Source organism: Cherax quadricarinatus, chromosome 1, assembly GCF_038502225.1.
Source record: "Cherax quadricarinatus isolate ZL_2023a chromosome 1, ASM3850222v1, whole genome shotgun sequence".
Classification (NCBI taxonomy): domain Eukaryota; kingdom Metazoa; phylum Arthropoda; class Malacostraca; order Decapoda; family Parastacidae; genus Cherax; species Cherax quadricarinatus.
In genome coordinates, this window is record NC_091292.1 from 91,635,310 (window position 1) to 91,660,227 (window position 24,918).

Consider the following 24,918-nt stretch of genomic DNA (forward strand, 5'->3'; position numbering starts at 1 on the left):
TCACTTGCCTAATCCTTGGGCATGACCTACTTCCACATTGGTCAAATGTGATACCACCTATGACTGCTGCACCTCTCCTGCCTACAGTATATAAGCCACTTCTTTGCACATATGTTATATTCAAGATTGATGGACTGACTACATCGACTCAAGGCTGAGGGACTGATTACCTCGAACTCCTCCTGTTCTTCACCATTCTCCTTTGTATGGACTGATGAGGCCACTGTGTAGCAAAACATTTCCTCAATAAAGATACACAAGTGTTGCACATGTGTCTAATTTATCAACTTGTCGGTTCTCTGAACCATTCATCTACAAACCTTATGAGATACATATATGAGTCACTTTGCATCACCTGGCATGAAGCCAGGTGATGCAAAGTTGCTACGTAATGTGACAGTGCAGGGTAGTCTTATTTACATTTGTAATGTGATTAGCAAATGTTAGTATTCTTCGCTGTACAAGTCTAGGAGGGTAAGTCACCCTCTCTAGCTTGTTATGTAGAAGACCTGGTCTTGCAAGGGTTCATTCTCTTCAGTACACAGGCCTATTGGTGACTGAAGTGTGGGTGCTACACACACACACTGGTGGGTGGTACAAGTGGGTGCCCTGATGTCACTTGTATAGGCTTAAGATAAAGTAATCGTAGATACTAAGCTAAATTGCTCTATATCTAACTTACCATATTTTCCAGCATGTAAGGCACACTTCTTTTCCCACATAAAGTCTTGGAAAATCATCCTGTTCCTTATATGGTTAAGATCAGGCTTTGGGCTACACTTTAGCATAAAGTAAGTGGGTAATTAGCTCTTGAATATGATTACTGATTTACTGTTATGATACTTCTGTCATGCGCCTTATATGCCAGAAACTACGGTAACCTAAGTATACTTATAAGAGGTGGTATACTAGCCTGTAGAGGCTTCATCACTAAATTAGTCTTATAATTAATAGTTGATAGAAGAAATGTGACAATGTCAAGCATAGGCATATGTGTCATTTTACAGCCTTCCACCAAACTCTGACACCTCCAAACCACCCTCCTATGTCTGAGAATGGCAGGAAAACAGTATCCTGATTTTTTATTTCTCACAAAGGGTGGACTGGCACAGAAAATTTTCATTATATATACCAAATAAAGACTTGACAAGCTGTTGGAGTGTGAGCAGGGTAATATTTTGTGAAGGGATTCGGGGACACTGGTTAGCCGGACTTTAGTCCTGGAGGTGGGAAATACAATACCTGCACTTTAAAAGAGTGGTGTGGGATATTTGTTGTTTGGAGTGACATCTGAACTGTCAAATCTGTGTGTTTCTGCAAAGAGTGATTGTGTGAATGATGGTGAAAGTGTTTCTTTTTTGGGTCATCCTACCTCGGTGGGAGATGGCCGGCATATTGAAAGAAAAAAAGCTCTTAAGGGGAATTTTCCCTTTCCTCAAAAATGTAAATGAAGAGTAGAGTAGTTAGCATTGTGTAGGATTACATCCTCAGTCAATATATCACTGTAAAAGACATTAAGATGTGTAATTGCAGAGTAATAAATTATACTGTACACTGTATGGTGAATAAAGTACATGTACTGGGTTAGGCTAGAAATGCACATATTTATTTTCTCTTGTAGCTGTTTCTATATACCAATAGGAATTTTATTTAATTTAATCATCCTATAATAAAGAAATTGCATATTCATTATATAATAGCATAGTAAAGTAAGGAATGCAGTAATTTCTTTTTTCATAAATATTTTGCAGTGGTGGCACCCTCGTGATGTCATCTGTCACCCTCTCTTTCTCATCTTAACATTCTTTCTTTGCTGTTTTTTCATTGTCAGTCACCAGCATGTACAACAATTTAGGACTGAGTCTTGAGTAGACATCACAGAAGAAGGCACAGAAATGTGTATTGTACTTAGAGCATATTATATGATTGATGCATTGGTGGATGTTACTCCATGTCATATCAGTAAAAAGCACGTGTTTTCACTTCCACTGCAATATCACCCAACATTTTTATTGTCTTTTCACATTATTTTTGTTCTTTATTATATTTTTATATCACTGGCATGCATAAAAATTGTAGAATTACAACACACGTCAACCAATCATAAGGCATGGAATGAATAATCACAATGCACTATAGCATAATGTATCATGCACTGAATGTTACAGTAATGCACAATATTCCTTCTTGTAATTGTTGTGATACAGGTATTTTATATAATTCAAGTATATATGGGACCGAAAAAATTGTGGGACTTGCATATTCATTGTAAAATTTTGTATGAAAGCAAGGAACACCTCAATTTTTTAATGAATGTTGCAGTCTCATGGTGGCCTCTTGTCATTTTCAAACGCCATCCTTCACCACAAATCTTTCTTTGGTATTTTTCTCATCAGTCACCAGCATTCACAAACAATGGTAATTTACATCACAGGTCTAAACAGCACTTATCTGTGTGATTTACACGTACATTAATATTGAACTATGCAAAGTTTGCTTGCAATCTTTTGTCAGCACTTGTGGCTACCCACTCTAACAGTGAACTGGTATGTGTCAAGGGTTGTCTTCTGGAGATAATTTGTGTTAACCCTTTTAGGGTCCGTGCGTAGATCTACACCATGAGCTCAGCTCACTCTGATAAGCTGTGAGTGGTAAATTTGGGCCTAGATATGAGAGAATACATCTATGTGGTGTGTGCACCATATAAAACAAATCCTGCAGCACACAGCGTATAATGAGAGAAAAAACTGAGACCATGATTTTCGATTAAAACAGCGACTTTGCAGTGTTTTTTCGTATGTTTTTTATAGTTGTATTTGCGATTTCTTGGTCTCATTTGATAGAATGGAAGATATATTATAGAAGTAGAGATGATTTTGATTGGTTTTCATACTGGAAATGGCTTGAAAATGAGCTCAGAGTAGTGGAAATGTTAAATTTTTGTCGATGTTCAAGAGTAAACAAACGACCTCACACGTCTAATACACGCCAGCTGGTGGGTCTAATATACATTCACAAATGTGATGATGATATTTATACAATTATTACAATATTGCATAACAGTAAATCTTCTATTTTTTGGTTTGAATAAAAATTCATTATGTGAATAAAAAATCAAAATGGAATTCATTTGTAAAGCCTGAAAACATAACTAATGAGCAGAGAAAATGTTAGTTTAGTGCCAGGAATGCCTGCATTGTTTATTCTGGACCCTATTTTGAAATTGGAATATTTTGAACTTTGTGTTAAATTGGCCAAATTACCAATTTCCGATCACTTTATTTTGTAGTTGAAACAGTTAACTGGGTGATTTCTTGTGCTCAATCGATAGAATAGAAGTAATACAAGTGAAATAGCTAAGAATTTGGTCGACTGGAATAATGTAATTGGCATAAAATGGGAGTCAAAGTCGGCAAAATCGCCGATTCGTAAATATCGCTGACACATCAGAATTCGTGAGAGCATAATTTCGTCAATTTTCCATCAAATTTCGTACTTTTTGTTTTATTACCTTCAGAAAAAGATTCTCTGCCATTTCATAAGAAAAAATAAAAATTTTTTTTTTTTAATTCTTGGACACTGGTGCACCCTTTGAAATTTGGCCTCTGGACCCTGAAAGGGTTAAACTTGTTGAAGTTGTTAAACTTGTAGTGTTTAGCTTCCCATAGTGAAATTCTTTCTTAATAATTATTAAGATAAAGAGACATGACTGTTATACATTTGGCTAATGTTTCAAAGTGATTTTTGCCTTTGAAATAGTATGAAAGTCAAGTTAAAATTGTACTTTATTTCAAATTTGCACCTTATTGTGATACGGAGTCCATCTCTGACAAAGTTGACGGTTGTATGGATTTATTTCTCTCGTGCATGAAAACAGTGTATTTATTTACCACATGGTTAACAAGTCCCTGGTGTGTACTCATTATTTACTGTGAAGCAAAATGCTTTAATAAATAATGTGCTTGATGTAATTTATAGAGAATATTGTTAAACAAATTGTGGGTGTTACTTGATGCATTAGAATGTGTTGAGAGTATATTAATGGACTCAGTGCAGTTACTGAATGTGGCTCATAGTTTAAGAATGATTGGACAGCAATATTTATTCCTTGGCATATAGCATCTTTTGTTAATTATATTAGCCTTTTAACCGTATCAACTTCTTGGTTCCAGTTATTAGCAGATTTGTTATGTAACAAAATTTTTTGATAGCTTGCCTCTGTCAGTACAGTTATTGTAAAAGGCATTAATAAGATGAATTTGACACACATCTTAACTAAAGAATTACCATATCACATAATAAAATAAAGTGATACTGGCCATAATTTTCTACTTAGGATATTTCCACAACAAAAATGTAAAGTACATGTATTAATGCATGAGTATTACAAACATAATCATATTTTATTTCCATCAATATGTACCCCTAAGGATGTGATGTGTTGTCATGTGTTGTATTACATATATGAAACATATAAATATATATATATATATTTACAAAGTGTTTTATCTGCAAGTGGTGAAATACTAAGTACACACTAATGATGTGATATCTTCTTATTTTTTCCTTGCCAAGTCTTTCCTTTACCAGGGTAATAAGCAAGGTAAAACACACGGCTCACCATCAATGTTTGCCAATATTTCCAAGTGACTAAGCATTCAATTACCGTCAGAATTTTAGTATCGACAAAGACAGACAGTTTGGTCCACCAGTGTTGTGCTCAGGTTATTGTGGAGGCAAAAATCATTATTCCTATATTTAGAATTGTATTAATTTTTTATTGTTAAATTAATCATAAAGGTAATTTAAACAAAATATACCAATTCTTTAAATATAATGCTGATAATAATCATAATGTTATGATACCCTCAGTGAAGAACATATATTTATTTTTCCATTCACTGTGCTCATAAAACATCTTAATTTGTAATTACAAAGTGGTGAAATAAGTTCATGTTTGAAGTCATTCACAATAACCAAGCAGTGTCAGTCATTGAATGCAGTTACATAAGCAGGGTAATTGCACAGTGTATAAGTCCCCTATGGTGATGGTAAGTTCAGTGGCTTGACCTCCTCTGCATGACTTGGCAGATGGACAGAGTGGTACCACCTTGGTTGTCTTCTATTATAGTCAGTTTTTCTTTAATTTTCTTTTACTTGAGCATTGAACAATTCAAATTTAATTCATCCCAGAAACACATTACCTCTCTGTCCATGAGTTGATTTTAGTTATGTCTTATGTTTTAGACTTCTCTTTTATACTCCTTAAGTATAGCATGATTCTATGAAGAGACCTTGCTTCCATATAGTGTTGAGTTTTGACTATTATAATATTTTGTGAAAACAATTCTTAAGATACTTTCCAAGTAGTATATTTCTTGGATAAATGTAACAGTTTTTTACCAATGAAGTATTGAAGCAAGTATGTATTTTGTGATTATTTTTATTTTTTATTTTATAGAATCATGTCTATTTTTGGGTTTGTTTTAAAGATAGAATTAGGATCATTATTAGATCAACATCTAATCTGAGAGTCCTGTACTATTGATCTTTTTCTTTCACAGTGGCATTCCATGAGCTTCACATCAGTGCAAAAACAAAAGTAACATTGTGTAGGGTCACTCATTACTGTTGTCTGTGTAAAAGTGTGTGTCTGCAGAGTGCACATGTGTGTACCTGAGTGTGCATGTTTGCTTGTTCTTGATTGTTTGGTTACTATTCACTAAAGGTGAGTATGAAACATAGAATTTATATTTTGTTTTCCTTTAATAATATGTAACATATCACATTACAGGAGCGAGTCACCAAAACGTAAGAAGCGAGATAAGAAGAAGAAAAGAGAAAAATCTAAGAGGCGACATCGCTCCTCTTCTACCTCCTCTTCATCGTCTTCATCTTCATCGTCATCTTCATCTGGCTCAGATTCAGATAGGCAAGTATATATTTTGAATTCATTAAAATAGAGTGTAATATCTGATGAGTTCCTGTAATACCATCTATGTATTCCTTCTACAGATGAAAAGAGTTATGAGGTATTGCTAAGTTTCAGTAAACTCTTCAACACCACACCACGAACATCAAAATGGTATACAATACCGACAGGTTGTTAGGTAAGACACATATGCAACAGTTAGACAACTTTATTCCGAAACGTTTCGCCTACACAGTAGGCTTCTTCAGTCGAATACAGAAAGTAGGCAGGAACAGTAGAGATGTGAAGACGATGGGTGATGGACTGATTACATCGTCTTCACATCTCTACTGTTCCTGCCTACTTTCTGTATTCGACTGAAGAAGCCTACTGTGTAGGCGAAACGTTTCGGAATAAAGTTGTCTAACTGTTGCATATGTGTCTTACCTAACAACACCACACCACATTTTTCAACTTTCTGCTTTGTCATAATGTCTTTATATTATTTATTATTTTCCATTTAATAATCACATATTTCTTTCATATGTCAAGGTTGAAAGGCATTTAATGTTTCACAATCCATGATGACATTTAATGCTTTCATATTTCCTCCAAGGAATATTACCACCTTTCTACTTAACATTATTCTTTGATTAATACCTTATTTTTTTATGATATTCATATACATACAGTGTTTAGAACACATTCCATATCTGCCCACTTGCTTCTCTTTATACTCTCTTTCCTGACTCACATTTTCATGTATGAATTTACTTTACTACCCATTCATTATATCCATACCATTATGGTACACACTTTACAATCTTATAAGTTATAGTCTTCCCAAAACATCATGCCTTATTTTGCTTATCCTTCTAACATGAAGCATATTCCTCAGATTGTTTGTTTATACATCTTTATCTCTATATGTTTTTCACTTTTGAACCTCTGATGTTTAATGAATATATTAAGTGAAACATTTGCTCCTTCACACACTCATCTATATGCATCCTTTTCTTTTCTTCATTTTCAACATTTCACAAATTCCTGTACAGTACTCTATATAATAATCACATACCTCAGTATTTCAACTCAGTAGATTGCATTATGTTTCTGTTTACCCTGGATGATCACTGAAACAAACAGTTTAGTCTGTTATTTATCGTACTGTATTATAAAGAGAGTTTTTATGAGGATAGTAAAACTCAGATTAGGGTATGTAGGAGAGAGGAAAATTTTCTTCTAGTAAAAGTAGGCCTTAGACAGTGATGCATGATGTCACCATGGTTGTTTAACATATTTATAGATAGGGTTGTAAAAAAGGTGAATGCTTGGGTGTTGGGGAGAGGTGTGGGATCAAAATATGCAGAATTTAATACAAAATGGGAATTGTAACAGTTATTTTATGTTGATGATACTGTGCTTTTGGGAGATTCTGAAGAGAAGTTGCAAAGGTTAGTGGACAAATTTAGGAAATTATGTAAAGGCAGGAAATTAAAAATGAACATATGAAAGGGCAAGGTGATGAGGGTAACAAACACGTTAGGTAATGAAAGATTGGATATCAGATTGAAAGGAGGGAGTATGGAGAAATAAATGTGTTCAGATATTTGAGAGTGGATTTGTTGGAAGATGAGTATTATATAGATGTGGTGAACTATAGAATTTTTTTTTTTTTTCAACAAGTCGGCCGTCTCCCACCGAGGCAGGGTGACCCAAAAAAGAAAGAAAACCCCCAAAAAGAAAATACTTTCATCATCATTCAACACTTTCACCACACTCGCACATTATCACTGTTTTTGCAGAGGTGCTCAGAATACAACAGTTTAGAAGCATACACATATAAAGATACACAACATATCCCTCCAAACTGCCAATATCCCAAACCCCTCCTTTAAAGTGCAGGCATTGTACTTCCCATTTCCAGGACTCAAGTCCGACTATATGAAAATAACCGGTTTCCCTGAATCCCTTCACTAAATATTACCCTGCTCACACTCCAACAGATCGTCAGGTCCCAAGTACCATTCGTCTCCATTCACTCCTATCTAACACGCTCACGCACGCTTGCTGGAAGTCCAAGCCCCTTGCCCACAAAACCTCCTTTACCCCCCTCTCTCCAACCCTTTCGAGGACCACCCCTACCCCGCCTTCCTTTCCCTATAGATTTATATGCTTTCCATGTCATTCTACTTTGATCCATTCTCTCCAAATGACCAAACCACCTCAACAACCCCTCTTCTGCCCTCTGACTAATACTTTTATTAACTCCACACCTTTTCCTAATTTCCACACTCCGAATTTTCTGCATAATATTTACACCACACATTGCCCTTAAACAGGACATCTCCATTGCCTCCAACCGTCTCCTCGCTGCTGCATTTACCACCCAAGCTTCACACCCATGTAAGAGTGTTGGTACTACTATACTTTCATACATTCCCTTGTTTGCCTCCATAGATAACGTTTTTTGACTCCACATATACCTCAACACACCACTCACCCTTTTCCCTCATCAATTCTATGATTAACCTCATCCTTCATAAATCCATCTGCTGACACATCAACTCCCAAGTATCTGAAAACATTCACTTCTTCCATACTACTCCTCCCCAATTTGATATCCAATTTTTCTTTATCTAAATCATTTGACACCCTCATCACCTTACTCTTTTATATGTTCACTTTCAACTTTCTACCTTTACACACATTCCCAAACTCATCCACTAACCTTTGCAATTTTTCTTTAGAATCTCCCATAAGCACAGTATCATCAGCAAAAAGTAACTGTGTCAATTCCCATTTTGAATTTGATTCCCCAAAATTTAATCCCACCCCTCTCCCGAACACCCTAGCATTTACTTCCTTTACAACCCCATCTATAAATATATTTAACAACCATGGTGACATTACACATCCCTGTCTAAGACCTACTTTTACCGGGAAGTAGTCTCCCTCTCTTCTTCACACCCTAACCTGAGCCTCACTATCCTCATAAAAACTCTTTACAGCATTTAATAACTTACCACCTATTCCATATACTTGCAACATCTGCCACATTGCTCCTCTATCCACTCTATCATATGCCTTTTCTAAATCCATAAATGCAATAAAAACTTCCCTACCTTTATCTAAATACTGTTCACATATATGCTTCAATGAAAACACTTGATCTACACATCCCCTACCCACTCTGAAACCTCCTTACTCATCCGCAATCCTACATTCTGTCTTACCTCTAATTCTTTCAGTTATAACCCTACCGTACACTTTTCCTGGTATACTCAGTAAACTTATTCCTCTATAATTTTTACAGTCTCTTTTGTCCCCTTTCCCTTTATATAAAGGGACTATACATGCTCTCCGCCAATCCCTAGGTACCTTCCCTTCTTTCATACATTTATTAAACAAAAGTACCAACCACTCCAACACTATATCGCCCCCTGCTTTTAACTTTTCTGTCATGATCCCATCAGTTCCAGCTGCTTTACCCCCTTTCATTTTATGTAATGCCTCACGTACCTCCCCCACACTTACATTCTGCTCTTCTTCACTCCTAAAAGATGGTATACCTCCCTGACCAGTGCATGAAATTACTGCCTCTGTTTCTTCCTTAACATTTAAAAGTTCCTCAAAATATTCTCGCCATCTACCCAATACCTCCATCTCCCCATCTACTAACTCCCCTACTCTGTTTTTAACTGACAAATCCATACTTTCCCTAGGCTTTCTTAACTTGTTTAACTCACTCCAAAATTTTTTCTTATTTTCATTAAAATTTCTTGACAGTGCCTTGCCCACTCTATCATCTGCTCTCCTTTTGCACTCTCTTTATCTTTCTTTTACTCTCCATGTATTCTGCTCTTCTTATAACACTTCTGCTTTGTAAAAACCTCTCGTAAGCTACCTTTTTCTCTTTTATCACACCCTTTACTTCATCATTCCACCAATCACTCCTCTTTCCTCCTGCCCCCACCCTCCTATAACCACAAACTTCTGCCCCACATTCTAATACTGCATTTTTAAAACTATTCCAACCCTCTTCAACCCCCCCCCCACTACTCTTCTTTGCACTAGCCCACCTTTCTGCCAATAGTCGCTTATATCTCGCCCGAACTTCCTCCTCCCTTAGTTTATACACTTTCACCTCCCTCTTACTTGTTGTTGCCACCTTCCTCTTTTCCCATCTACCTCTTACTCTAACTGTAGCTACAACTAAATAATGATCCGATATATCAGTTGCCCCTCTATAAACATGCACATCCTGGAGCCTACCCATCAACCTTTTATCCACCAATACATAATCTAATAAACTACTTTCATTACGTGCTACATCATACCTTGTATATTTACTTATCCTCTTTTTCATAAAATATGTATTACTTATTACCAAATCTCTTTCTACACATAGCTCAATTAAAAGCTCCCCATTTACATTTACCCCTGGCACCCCAAATTTACCTACTACTCCCTCCATAACATTTTTACCCACTTTAGCATTGAAATCCCCAACCACCATTACTCTCACACTTGATTCAAAACTCCCCACACATTCACTCAACATTTCCCAAAATCTCCCTCTCTCCTCTACACTTCTCTCTTCTCCAGGTGCATACATGCTTATTATAACCCACTTTTCACATCCAATCTTTATTTTACTCCACATAATCCTTGAATTAATACATTTATAGTCCCTCTTTTCCTGCCATAGCTTATCCTTCAACATTATTGCTACTCCTTCTTTAGCTCTAACTCTATTTGAAACCCCTGACCTAATCCCATTTATTCCTCTCCACTGAAACTCTCCCAACCCCTTCAGCTTTGTTTCACGTAAAGCCAGGACATCCAGCTTCTTCTTATTCATAACATCCACAATCATCTCTTTCTTATCATCTGCACAACATCCACGCACATTCAGACTTCCCACTTTGACAATTTTCTTCTTCTTATTCTTTTTAGTAATCTTCACTAAATATTACCCTGCTCACACTCCAACAGATTGTCAGGTCCCAAGTACCATTCATCTCCATTCACTCCTATCTAACATGCTCATGCACGCTTGCTGGAAATCCAAGCCCCTTGCCCACAAAACCTCCTTTACCCCCTCTCTCCAACCCTTTCGAGGACGACCCCTACCCCGCCTTCCTTCCCCTATAGATTTATATGCTTTCCATGCCATTCTACTTTGATCCATTCTCTCTAAATGACCAAACCACCTCAACATCCCCTCTTCTGCCCTCTGACTAATACTTTTATTAACTCCACACCTTTTCCTAATTTCCACACTCCTAATTTTCTGCATAATATTTACACCACACATTGCCCTTAAACAGGACATCTCCACTGCTTCCAACCGTCTCCTCGCTGCTGCATTTAGAATTAGAATTTAGAATTGATTAGATAAAAAAAAGCTGGGTGGTGCATTGAGGCTTCTGTGGAGATAAGATAAGTTATCCATGGTGGTACAAACACTTGTATGGGTGAGGCACGGTTTGTGAATGTTGCAGCAAGGAGGAGGCTGGAAGCAGTGGAGATGTCATGTCTAAGGACAATGTGTGGTGTAAATATTGTGCAGAGAATTTGTACCTTGGAGATTAGGAGGAGGCGAGTGGTTACTAAAAGTATTATCCAGAGGGCTGAGGAGGGATTGTTGAGATGGTTTGGACATTTAGAGAGGATGGAGGAAAATAGGATGACTTGGGGGGGGGGGGGGGTTATAAATTTGTAGTGAAGGGAAGGTGGGGTAGGGGTCACCCTAGAAAAGGTTGGGGGGTGGGGGGATAAAAGAGGTTGTGTGCTAGGGGCTCGGGCATCCAGCAGGTGTGTGTGTGAATATGTTAGTTAGAAGTGAGTGGAGGCAAATAATTTTTGGGACTTGATGAGCTGGAACGTGAGCAAGGTAACATTTTGTGAAGGGATTCCGGAAAACCAGTTAGCCAGAATTGAGTTCTGGAGGTGGGAAGTACAGTGTCTGCACTCTGAAGAAGAGGTGGGTATATTTGCAATTTGTAGAAGCATCTGAACCGTAGTATCAGCAGTCATCGGCAAGATAGTGCTAGAGTGAACGATGATTGAAGTGTTTCTTCTTTTTTAGATTACCCTACCTTGATGATGGTAAAGAACTCTTGATCCTAGGAATCAGACCTGCCCTTCGCTTGGATTGCACCCAAATACCTCCCATTTCCTTAGGTACTGTATGACCCCAGCAGGTTTAGCACTCCCCCAAAATAATAATTGCAATATTCTTACAGTGTTGTGAGGAGCAAATCTAGCAAACGTCGACGTTCACGAAGCCCAGCAGCTCAGCGAGACACATCAGAATCTCGCCGTAAGGTACGTTATCCAGTAATTACTTTTTTAAACTGTAGGATTACTAATAGATAGTGTCATGTGAACAACGAGGAATTTGGGATGGATATGAGAGATAGCATAAAGTTTGATAAAATGGCTTGGCCTACAATGTTTTAAGTTTGGTAGTACAAAATATCTTCTGGGGTCTTGGAACTGTTCCATATTCTTCCTCTCAGCAAAGCATTTGGGCTTCTCCTTGATATCTTAGCAAGTCTGAAAGATCTAGCAATATGAACATTTTTAATAGACAATCCACGAGAAAAAGGATTTTTTAATATTCTCACATTGAAAAATGTATCCACATACTGTATCTTCAAATTATAACAGCATGAAGCTTTTGAGCTACTGAATACTGTGTTATCTATGTTAGGCTTTTTTCCTGGGATTATCAAAATTGTATGGCATGAAATTCATGCTTTTGTTAACGATTAAACAAGTTTATATCAAATTAAGCCTTTGATTAGCATTTTTAAAATAAAACTAAACATGTGCAATATGTTGTACTTGTGCATTGTTTCAGTGACAAACTTGCAGCAGTGAGAGTGATCTACTCTTAGAAATGAAACTAGCATGGTAAAGTTACTTATTTACGAATTATCAAGTAAAGTAAACTTATAAAAGCATAGCAACAGGAAAAAAGTGTTGCTTAGTAATAGGAAAAAAGTTGTTACTGAAAATATAAAGAACTTAAGTTTTATTATTATTATTATTATTATTATTATTATTATTTTATTATGTATTCTCTTTAAGCTCCATTTAGAAATGTATATTACTCTTGTATAGTATTAGTATAAATTGATAGCCTATTAAACATTTTGCACTCTGGTAGGATTGCTAGTTTTTTTTTTATCTCATGAACATGTATGATGGCAAGTAAAACTTATAAATTTCTACTTATATTTAGTATACACTTTATATCCATGTTTCGTAATACAGTGGAACCCCGGATTTCGGCCGTAATCCATTCCAGAAAGTCGGCCTAAATCTTAAAAGGCCGAAAACCAAAGTAATATTTCCCATAAGAATTGATGTAAATGCAATTAATCCATTCCAGATGCCCAAAAATATTAACAAAAAATACATTTTTTAATCCTTAAATGGTTCAAACGTATATATACATTTTTTCAACATCTGAAAGTATGTAAAAAAATGTAGATCTTTTTTTTTGTTTTACATGTGAAAACGTGTAAAAAAAAACTTTTATCTACATTTTTTTTTTTGTTATATTTGAAAATATGTTAAAAAAAGTAATTCTACTTTTGTAGCAATACGAATTTGAACGTCGATCTGCTTGGACCGTTTAAGGGTTAAAGATTAACTATAGTTTCACATACAGAAAACAATGAGAAATAAATATAAAGCACAAATTTTAATGATAAATGAACATTACCTACCTTTATTGAAGACTCTTGTTGGTGTATTGAAGGTGAGGACGGGAGAGGGAGTTGGGGTTATTGTTTGGAAGGGGAATCCCCCTCCATAAGGACTTCAGGTATCAAGGCCCTATCTGGGGTTATTTCCCTTCTTTGTCTTTTACTGGCACTAGGACCAGCTTGAGAGTCACTGCACCCCTGTCTTGCAAAAACAAAAAAAAAAAACTGCCCAGAGAGGTCTGTTTCTGGTGTATCTTTAAGATTTGCCTGAAGTGGGACAAAGTTTTGTCACTGAATTCTATTGTGTTTCTCACTTTCTTTACCAAAGGGCTGGCACTAGGAACTTTCTTTGGGCCCATGGTGGCTTATTTTGCAGCTGCACTCAATAAACAACCACAAAAAAAAAATGGATTATAACGAAATGTTTGGATGAATGCACATTGTGTTGCTCACTCACCGAGAGACAGCCAGACTGACTCTCACATTCAGCAGAGTGGCAGGCTGACGCGTCCAATACGGCTGATTTGTGAGTTGCCGGCTGAAATCCAGGATAGAATTTTGGCCCAAAAAATGGCCAAAATTGTATTTGGCCAATATCCACACTGGCCGATATCCGGGGATCCACTGTAGATTTTGACATTATTTCCTTTTCACTTTATGAGAACCAGCCTGAGATCAAGCCATGTGGGCAGTGATTCTCCAAACCCTTAGCGGATATAGAATTTTATCATTACTATTATTATTATTATTATTATTATTGTTATTATTATTATTATTTTAGTTGTTTTTATAAGTCATTTTGCAGTTATTGGCTTAATAATTGTGCAGTAAATAAGATCAGTATTTACATCATTAATGTATATAAGTTAAGCTTTGTATTGGCAGCAATGTGTCATAACTCCCTCACATAAAAATCATGCCTCACACTCTGATCTTTGCCTCTATATTTTCTGTTGCAGTATAAGTTTTGTGGCATAAATTTTATGCCAACTTATTTGCTGTTAGCATCACAAGGTTGTTACTGCATATAACTGTGTTAAATATATGCTGAAAAATTATGGTAAATTTTAGAAATACTAAATTGTATATTTCACTTCCAAACAGTTAAAAGCTTAATGATTTTTGTATGTCATACAGTGAGGGTAAAGGATGTTGTAGTCATATGAGTGTAATTCATTGTACATTTGGCATGTCACTCATTGAAGGATAAACTAAAAAGTAGTGACATAATGTTAACAATACATCTTTCGTTCATACTCAGTCTTAACACAATACATCTTTCGTTCATACTCAAAATTTTATTATTCACTTATCTCGTGGATTGCCTGTTAATCAGTTATTAAGTTAAACATCTGTATTAAAGTGTCTCTAATAAGATTTTTCTATACTAGAATAAGTTGAAATATAACTCTTAATGAAGGTTTACTTACCAAAGCTATTAGTGGCTGTGAGGTAAGCCAACTTTTTTTTTCTACTCTGAATTCTCACATCAGTTGCCTTATCACCAAAAGTAATATTTTTGTTAAGTCCTATAACATGCTGTTTTCATTTATATGGCATATTTCAAACCGATTATATTCATTATAGAAGTGACTATGTTTTTTTACTTTTTATCAAAATGAATCATGAATTAAATATACATAAGTTACTTAAGTATGGCAGAAAAATAATAATTTTTATTCATCATGAGTGTAATCGAGTGATTGGTTAGTTGCCATGTTAGCGTAGCTGTGGTTAAACTGTTATTATTATTATCATACCATGCACCCTTGTAGGAGTGGGGCGCGCGAAGTAAGTATGGCAGCAAGTGGGTGCTGCGCTGGTGCTCTACTGTGGGGTGTGATTATGAAGGGGGGAAAGGCAATTGCTATAGGGGTGAAAGGGAGGGAAGGGGAAGTACAGTAGGGGGAAAGGGTTAAAATAACTGCAACCCAATTCACACAGGGTCACATCACTCCCATTCTTGCTTGAGAACCTTTTTATTTGTTAGTTTTGAAGCACTGTACTTGCATTAAATGTGTAAAGAAATGCAATGTGAATATATGTACAATAAATTATATATATATTTTTAATATGCTAGTCATCTCCCACTGAGGCACTTCCTCTGTACTCCATCCCTCCAGTCTGACAGCCAATTTTTCCTTGCCTAACTTGTTTGATATCCTTATCACCTTACTCTTTTCTATGTTCACTTTCAACTACCTTTACATATCCTCCCAAACTCATCCATTAACCTTTGCAACTTGTCTTCAGAATCTTCCAAAAGGACAATATCACCAGCAAAAAGTAACTCTGCTAATTCCCAATTTGTATTAGATTCTCACCCCTCCCCCCAACACTCTAGCATTTGCTCCTTTTACAACCCTATCTATAAATATGTTAAATAGTCGTGGTGACATCACGCATTGCAGTCTATGGCCTACTCTTTTTTTAACACACTAGTCGTCTCCCACCGAGGCAGAAACACTTTCACCATCATTTACACTATCACTCTTGCCAGAGGTGTGTACATATGACAGTTTAGATGTTCCTCTAAAAAGCAGATATTCCAAACCCCTCCTTTAGAGTGCAGTCACTGTACTTCCCACCTCCAGGACTCAAGTCCAGCTAACTGGTTTCCCTGAATATCCCTTTACACTCCAACAGCTTTTCAAATCCAAAAAACCATTTGTCTCTACTCCTGACATGCTCGCACATGCCTAGTGTATGTCCAATTCCCTTACACACAAAATTGCCTTAACCCTGGCCTGGTCAAGGACTGGGCTATGGGGGCATTGACCCCCAGAACACCCTCCAGGTAGACTCCCCTCCTTCCGTCCTTTCCTAGGATAACCCCTACCCTGCCTTCCCTCTATTCGAGATTCGTACACCCTCCAGGTCATCCTATTTTGCTCCATCCTCTTCAGGCCTCTGGCTAATACTTTAAGTAACTCTGCACCTCCTCCTAATCTTCAAACTACAGATTCTCTGCCTAATATTTGTGCAACACATTGCCCTCAGACACATCTCTACTGCCTCCAGGTTCCTCTTTACTGTAACATTCACAACCTATGCTTCACTCCCATATAAGAGTGTGGGTACCTTCATGCATTTCCTCTATGCATTTCCTCTTTGTCTCCACTGATACCTCAGTGCAACACCAACCTTTTTTCCTCTCTTCATTTCTGTGGTTTACCTCATATTTCATATACTAATCTGCTGACACGTTCACTCCCAGGGAGGTACTACCGTCCTGCCAAGTGAGTGTAAAACGAAAGCCTGTAATTGTTTTACATGATGGTAGGATTGCTGGTGTCTTTTGTCTGTCTCATAAATATGCAAGATTACAGGCAAGTCTTGCTACTTCTACTTACACTTAGGTCACACTACACATACATGTACATGTTTATTTATACACACTGATCTGAGTTTTCTTTGATTTTATCTTAATAGTTCTTGGTCTTATTACTTTTCCTTTTATATCCATGGGGAAGTGGAATAAGAATCTTTCCTCCGTAAGCCATGCATGTTGTAAAAGTCAACTAAAATCCCGGGAACAGTGGGCTAGTAACCCCTTTTCCTGTAATAATTACTAAAACGAATAAGAAGAAGAAAATTGTCAAAGTGGGAAGTCTCAATGTGCATGGATGTTGTGCAAATGATAAGAAAGAGATGTTTGTGGATGTTATGAATGAGAAGAAGCTGGATGTCCTGGCTTTAAGTGAAACAAAGCTGAAGGGGGTGGGAGAGTTTCAGTGGAGAGGAATAAATGGGATTAAGTCAGGGGTTTCAAATAGAGTTAGAGCTAAAGAAGGAGTAGCAATAATGTTGAAGGATAAGCTTTAGCAGGAAAAAAGGGACCATAAATATATTAATTCAAGGATTTTGTGGAGTAAAATAAAGGTTGGATGTGAAAAGTGGGTTATAGTAAGCGTGTATACACGTGGAGAAGAGAGAAGTGTAGAGGAGAGAGAGAGAGATTTTGGGAAATGTTGAGTGAATGCATGGGGAGTTTTGAACCAAGTGTGAGAGTAATGGTGGTTGGGGATTTCAATGCTAAAGTGGGCAAAAATGTTGTGGAGGGAGTAGTTGGTAAATTTGGGATGCCAGGGGTAAATGAAAATGGGGTGCCTTTAATTGAGCTATGTGTAGAAAGAGGTTTAGTAATAAGTAATACATATTTTATGAAGAAGAGGATAAATAAATATACAAGGTATAATATAGCACGTAATGAAAGTAGTTTGTTAGATTATGTATTGGTGGATAAAAGGTTGATGGGTAGGCTCCAGGATGTACACGTTTATAGAGGGGCAACTGATATATCGGATCATTATTTAGTTGTAGCTACAGTGAGAGTAAGAGGTAGATAGGAAAAGAGGAAAATGACAACAACATTGAAGCATGTATGTGAACAGTATTTAGATAAAAGTAGGGAAGTTTTTATTGCATTTATGGATTTAGAAAAGGCATATGATAGAATGGATAGGAGAGCAATGTGGCAGATGTTGCAAGTATATGGAATAGGTGGTAAGTTATTAAATGCTGTAAAGAGTTTTTATGAGGATAGTGAGGCTCAGGTTAGGGTGTGTAGAAGAGAGGGAGACTACTTCCTGGTAAAAGTAGGTCTTAGACAGGGATGTGTAATGTCACGTGACCATGGCTGTTTAATATATTTATAGATGGGGTTGTAAAAGAAGTAAATGCTAGGGTGTTCGGGAGAGGGGTGGGATTAAATTATGGGGAATCAAATACAAAATGGGAATTGATGCAGTTGCTTTTTGCTGATGATACTGTGCTTATGGGAGATTCTAAAGAAACACAAATAACCCGCACATAAAAGACAGAAGCTTACGACGACGTTTCGGTCCGACTTGGACCATTGACAAAGTCACACTAACAGAGGTGGAGCAGGACGGCTATATATAGGCAGGAAGAGGTGGAGGTAGTAGTAGTGGTAGTAGTAGTAGTGGTACAAGAATTGTATATAATACCGACAGGATGAAATGACACATGCACAACACCCGGGCATCCCCACCGTAGACGTTTCGCCATCCAGCCAGCCACTGGATGGCGAAACGTCCACAACAAAGACAACCAGACGCCGCACATGTGTCTAATTTCATCAGTAGATGTAGTAGAAGAAGAAGAGGTAGTAGTAGTGGTAGTGGTAGAAGTGGGAAATAAGGAAGACGAGCCAGTCAAATACAAAGGAAGGGGAGCACTGTAAGAGAGCTAGAAACCCACAGAGGGAGAGCAAGCGCACCGAGGTGCGTGAAAGGGGAAGTGGTGGTGTCCTGCTCCACCTCTGTTAGTGTGACTTTGTCAATGGTCCAAGTCGGACCGAAACGTCGTCGTAAGCTTCTGTCTTTTATGTGCGGGTTATTTGTGTATCGTTCCAGTCACGGTATTGTGCCTTTTTGTTATTTATTCTAAAGAAAAATTGCAAAGGTTAGTGGATGAGTTTGGGAGTGTGTGTAAAGGTAGAAAGTTGAAAGTGAACATAGAAAAGACTAAGGTGATGAGGGTATCAAATGATTGAGATAAAGAAAAATTGGATATCAAATTGGGGAGGAGGAGTATGGAAGAAGTGAATGTTTTCAGATACTTGGGAGTTGACGTGTCGGTGGATGGATTTATGAAGGATGAGGTTAATCATAGAATTGATGAGGGAAAAAAGGCGAGTGGTGCGTTGAGGTATATGTGGAGACCAAAAACGTTATCTATGGAGGCAAAGGGAATGTATGAAAGTATAGTAGTACCAACACTCTTATATGGGTGTGAAGCTTGGGTTGTGAATGCAGCAGCGAGGAGGCGGTTGGAGGCAGTGGAGATGTCCTGTCTAAGGGCAATGTGTGATGTAAATATTATGCAGAAAATTCGGAGTGTGGAAATTAGGTGTGGAGTTAATAAAAGTATTAGTCAGAGGACTGAAGAGGGGCTGTTGAGGTGGTTTGGTCATTTAGAGAGAATGGATCAAAGTAGAATGACATGGACAGCGTATAAATCTGTAGGGGAAGGAAGGCGGGGTAGGGGTCATCCTCAAAAAGGTTGGAAAGAAGGGGTAAAGGAGGTTTTGTGGGCAAGGGGCTTGGACTTCCAGCAAGCATGCGTGAGCGTGTTCGATAGGAGTGAATAGAGACGAATGGTATTTGGGACCTGACGAGCTGTTGGAGTGTGAGCAGGGTAATATTTATGAAGGGATTCAGGGAAACCAGTTATTTTTATATAGCCGACTTGAGTCTTGGAAATGGGAAGTACAATGCCTGCACTCTAAAGGAGGGGTTTGGGATATTGGCAGTTTGGAGGGATATGCTGTGTATTTTTATACGTACGTATATACTTCTAAACTGTTGTATTCTGAGCACCTCTGCAAAAACAGTGATTATGTGTGAGTGAGGTGAAAGCGTTGAATGATGATGAAAGTATTTTCTTTTTGGGGATTTTCTTTGTTTTTGGGTCACCCTGCCTCGGTGGGAGACGGCTGACTTGTTAAAAAAATATATATATAAATATGTCTTCTTTCTTTCAACACACCGGCCGTATCCCACCAAGGCGGGGTGGCCCAAAAGGAAAAACGAAAGTTTCTCCTTTTACATTTAGTAATACAGTATATACAGGAGAAGAGGTTACTAGCCCCTTGCTCCCGGCATTTTAGTCGCCTCTTACAACACGCATGGCTTACGGAGGAAGAATTCTGTTCCACTTCCCCATGGAGATAAGAGGAAATAAACAAGAATAAGAACTAGAAAGAAAATAGAAGAAAACCCAGAGGAGTGTGTATATATATGCTTGTACATGTATGTGTAGTGTGACCTAAGTGTAAGAAGAAGTAGCAAGACATACCTGAAATCTTGCATGTTAATGAGACAGAAAAAAGGACACCAGCAATCCTACCATCGTGTAAAACAATTACAGGCTTTCGTTTTACACTCACTTGGCAGGACGGTAGTACCTCCCTGGGCGGTTGCTGTCTACCAACCTACTACCTAGGATATATATATATATTCTTCTTCTTTCAACACACCGGCCGTATCCCACCGAGGCGGGGTGGCCCAAAAGGAAAAACGAAAGTTTCTCCTTTTACATTTAGTAATATATACAGGAGAAGAGGTTACTAGCCCCTTGCTCCCGGCATTTTAGTTGCCTCTTACAACACGCATGGCTTACGGAGGAAGAATTCTGTTCCACTTCCCCATGGAGATAAGAGGAAATAAACAAGAATAAGAACTAGAAAGAAAATAGAAGAAAACCCAGAGGGGTGTGTATATATGTGCTTGTACATGTATGTGTAGTGTGACCTAAGTGTAAGTAGAAGTAGCAAGACGTACCTGAAATCTTGCATGTTCATGAGACAGAAAAAAGGACACCAGCAATCCTACCATCATGTAAAACAATTACAGGCTTTCGTTTTACACTCACTTGGCAGGACGGTAGTACCTCCCTGGGCGGTTGCTGTCTACCAACCTACTACCTAGGATATATATATATATATATATATTTATTTATTTCTTAGGTAGTAGGTTGGTAGACAGCAACTGCCCAGGGAGGTACTACCATCCTGCCAAGTGAGTGTAAAATGGAAACCTGTAATTGTTTTACATGATGGTAGGATTGCTGGTGTCTTTTTTCTGTCTCATAAACATGTAAGGTTTCAGGTACGTCTTGCTACTTCTACTTACACTTAGGTCACACTACACATACATGTACAAGCATATATATACACACCCCTCTGGGTTTTCTTCTATTTTCATACTAATTCTTGTTCTTGTTTATTTCCTCTTATCTCCATGGGAAAGTGGAACAGAAGTCTTCCTCCGTAAGCCATGCGTGTTGTAAGAGGCGACTAAAATGCCAGGAGCAAGGGGCTAGTAATCCCTTCTCCTGTATAAATTACTAAATTTAAAAAGAGAAACTTTCGTTTTTCTTTTTGGGCCACCCTGCCTCAGTGGGATACGGCTGGTTTGTTGAAAGAAGAAAGATTTATTTATTTATTTATTTATTTATTTATTTGTTGATTTATTATTTATTGTACATACATTTGGATGTGCAGACACAAGTATCGAATTTAAAAGAAAATTACAGTATATTGTATCATTCTAAGTTTTCCTACAGTGATGTAAAAAAAAATATTAGAAATTATTTACAAAATAACAGCAGATATTTGGTTGTGCTTTTATCAGGGAGAGTACTGTACTTCTCAGGCAAGTTGGGCCGAGCACGAGCCTGTGTTGACACTTGAGTTGGATCCCTGCACACTGAGCTTCTGTACATTTGTCTTTATTCTTCATTTCCTCTGCAGTTGTCTTGTAGTGATTGGTATGCAACCCATAGTAATATTCCCACTTACCTGTCCCTTTCTTGTGGGGGCTCAGACAAGATGTCACCACCCTTCTGCTCTGACTGCACTTCACTAACCTCTGTTTCCAGTACTGTATTAATAGAAGAGAGCAACAGTTTAGTTGGTTATTTAATTCACAAATTTGGTGGGAATACTATAGAACTGTAGATACTGTTTGAAACTAATTTATCTTCTTTGTTGCATAAATATAGTGTAAATTTACTGTCTTGGTTTTAGTGTATTATTGTGAATAATCTGTAATGAATTAAGTAGGAATTGAAGAATGTATTGCCTCTTTCCAAACAGTAATTAGATAACTATTATTGCATATTGTAAAGATAGTCATAAGAAGTCAGCAGAATTTTTGACATCTTGTCTTCAAGTTGTGCTACCCATGTATTTCTAATACACTTTTTGGAGTGAATTAGATGATTGTAGAATGTATGGTTATATATAAATAATTTTATTAATATTTATATGTATTTTTGACTATATATTCATTATATTTTGAGAAAAATCAAATAATTTAGAGGGTATGTTTATGGTTTCGAGTATTGTTTTTTCATGTATATATTGAAAAGCTGACAGTTTATTACATTAGTAGCACAGCAGTAACCTGACCCATCACAGAGACAAGTCTTGTAAACAAACAGCTTTATGACAAGCTGTCATGCAGCAAACTTAACATAAACCTTTCACTAACATTCCATCCTTAATTCCAATGCTTTGACCCTTAGTATTGTCACCTTGTTTAATGAATGGGGACAGTCATGGCAGTTCCATTTTCCTGTCACAAAAATATTCCCTCATGGCTGTGTTGGATGTCAGCTTTATGTACTTAACCTCCTCACAGTTCTAATTGGTGCCCTTGCTACTACCCACAGAGAAGCAGAAGCCGTGAGAAGTCTCGCAAGAGGCCACATCACCGAGCAGAGAGGTGAGCTTCACATACTCCTCTACGTCTTTCCCTGGACAAAACTGCTCTTACAAATGACTAGTTATCAAAGAAACAGACATTTACTTAGTGATTAATCATCAGATCATTTAAAATTTTGGTGTTCATAAATCAGTAGGAAAATTTTCCAAATTAAATATAAGATTGATAGTTATATAAGAATATTACAAAGTGTGCCATGTATAAATATTCATATCTTTCTAACAAGAAATGAATTCCTGAAATCTGGCATTTGATGGACAGTAAATCTTTTGCATATGGTAACAAAGTACACTACTCTATAGAATATGTTCCAGTACTGTAATGATATATCTTGCTGAAATGTGATGACTTTTATTTGTGTCAATATAATTTTTTAGTCTAAGTTTTAATGAAAAAATGAAATACAGTACTTAACCCTTAAACTGTCCAAACGTAGATCTGCGTTCATGTGCGTAGCGCTCTGAATGTAGATCTACGTTTTTTTTTCCTTACATGCTTTCAAATGGAGAAAATAAAGGTCGGAGCGCTACGCACGTGAACATAGATCTACGTTTGGACAGTTTAAGGGTTAAGAGTAAAATAAGCTTTATTTAATTTTTAATATATGATAATATATACCATACTTCTGTTGTAGACCAGTTTTAAGAAAATAAATGATTAGACAAATGTCATTGTGCAATAAAATTTTAAAGATCAATAGTTACTGGAGGAGACTAGAGGATATTGCACACATGCACAAACTTGGAGGTGGAAAGTACAGTGGAACCTCAAATTTTGAACGTATCGCTTATCAAGTTCTTCGAAAATCGACCGCTTTTTACAAACCAACTTTGTCCCTATTATCGAACTCACCTCTATTTTCGAACCGCTGGGTACTGGACCTGTCTGCCAGCCCACTCTGTCAGCATCCCCGTGCAGGTGCCTTGAGCCAGTCTGGCTTTGTTGATGCTTGAGTGAACACTAACCTGCGGCCTCATTCAAACATTTTACGATTATTTCATTGTGTTTAGTGCTTGTGGAACTGTGAAATAAGCTACCATGGGCCCAAAGAAACTTGCTAGTGGTGGTCCTGTGGTAAAGAAAGTGAGAAACACCATAGATGTGAAGAAGGAAATAATACAGAAGTATGAGAGTGGTGTGAAATTTGTTGAGCTTGCCAGGATGTATGGGAAAAACAAGTCGACCATCGCTTCTATCCTGGCAAAGAAAGAACAAATCCAGGAAGCTGATGTTGCGAAAGGTGTTAATATACTAACCAAAAAAGGCCACAGACAATCTATCAGGTTGAGAAGTTGTTGCTGGTGTGGATCAAGGATAAAGAGATGGCAGGTGATAGTGTTTCAGAGACGATTATTTGTGAAAAGGCAAGGAAGTTGAAGGGGATTTCCCTTCCAAACACTAACCCCAGCTCCCTCTCTCTTCTTCCCTGTCTTCCAGATGCCATCACCAATCTTCAATACAGGTAAGTAAAAATGTTATTTTATATGTTTATTTAAATTTATTAATACATAATTGTACACTATATTTGTTGTGTGTATGTAAAACTATAATTAATCTCTATAAAATGTATTTTTTTTTTTTTTGTGAATATTTTTGGGTTTCTGGAACAGATTAATTGTATTTCCATTATTTCTTACGGGAAATATTGCTTCGCTTTTCAGACTTTTCGAATTTAGAACTAGCTCCTTGAACGAATTAAGTTTGGAATTTGAGGTTCCATTGTACAGGGCCTGCATTCTGAAGCAGGGGTGGGGATATTGAATGTTGGAGAGTGGAGTCTGAAATGTGATGTCAGCACCTTTCTGGCAAGAGGGTGATTGAATGAATAAAAGTGTTTTTTCTTTATTGGGTCACCCTACTTCAGTGGGAGATGAGCAGAATGTTAAAATAAATAATAAATGAATAAGTAAATAAAAAAATAATTATTTTTTTTTTCAACAAACTGGCTGTATCCCACCGAGGCAGGGTGGCCCAAAAAGAAAAACAAAAGTTTCTCTCTTTAAATTTAGTAATCTATACAGGAGAAGGG

At 37.2% G+C, this 24,918-nt stretch overlaps 1 protein-coding gene across 4 annotated transcripts in view; it reads left to right on the plus strand.

Annotated features, from left to right (window-relative positions):
- LOC128686058 (SRRM2 protein homolog rsr-2) overlaps nucleotides 1-24,918 on the plus strand; it is a 350,784-nt gene that overhangs the window by 290,156 nt on the left and 35,710 nt on the right. For all 4 annotated transcript variants that reach the window (XM_070083996.1, XM_070084003.1, XM_070084014.1 and 1 more), the window contains 3 exons: nucleotides 5,795-5,932; nucleotides 12,163-12,244; nucleotides 22,837-22,889. In XM_070083996.1, coding sequence (XP_069940097.1) covers nucleotides 5,795-5,932; nucleotides 12,163-12,244; nucleotides 22,837-22,889 — 273 coding nt within the window. The remainder of the gene's footprint in view (nucleotides 1-5,794; nucleotides 5,933-12,162; nucleotides 12,245-22,836; nucleotides 22,890-24,918) is intronic.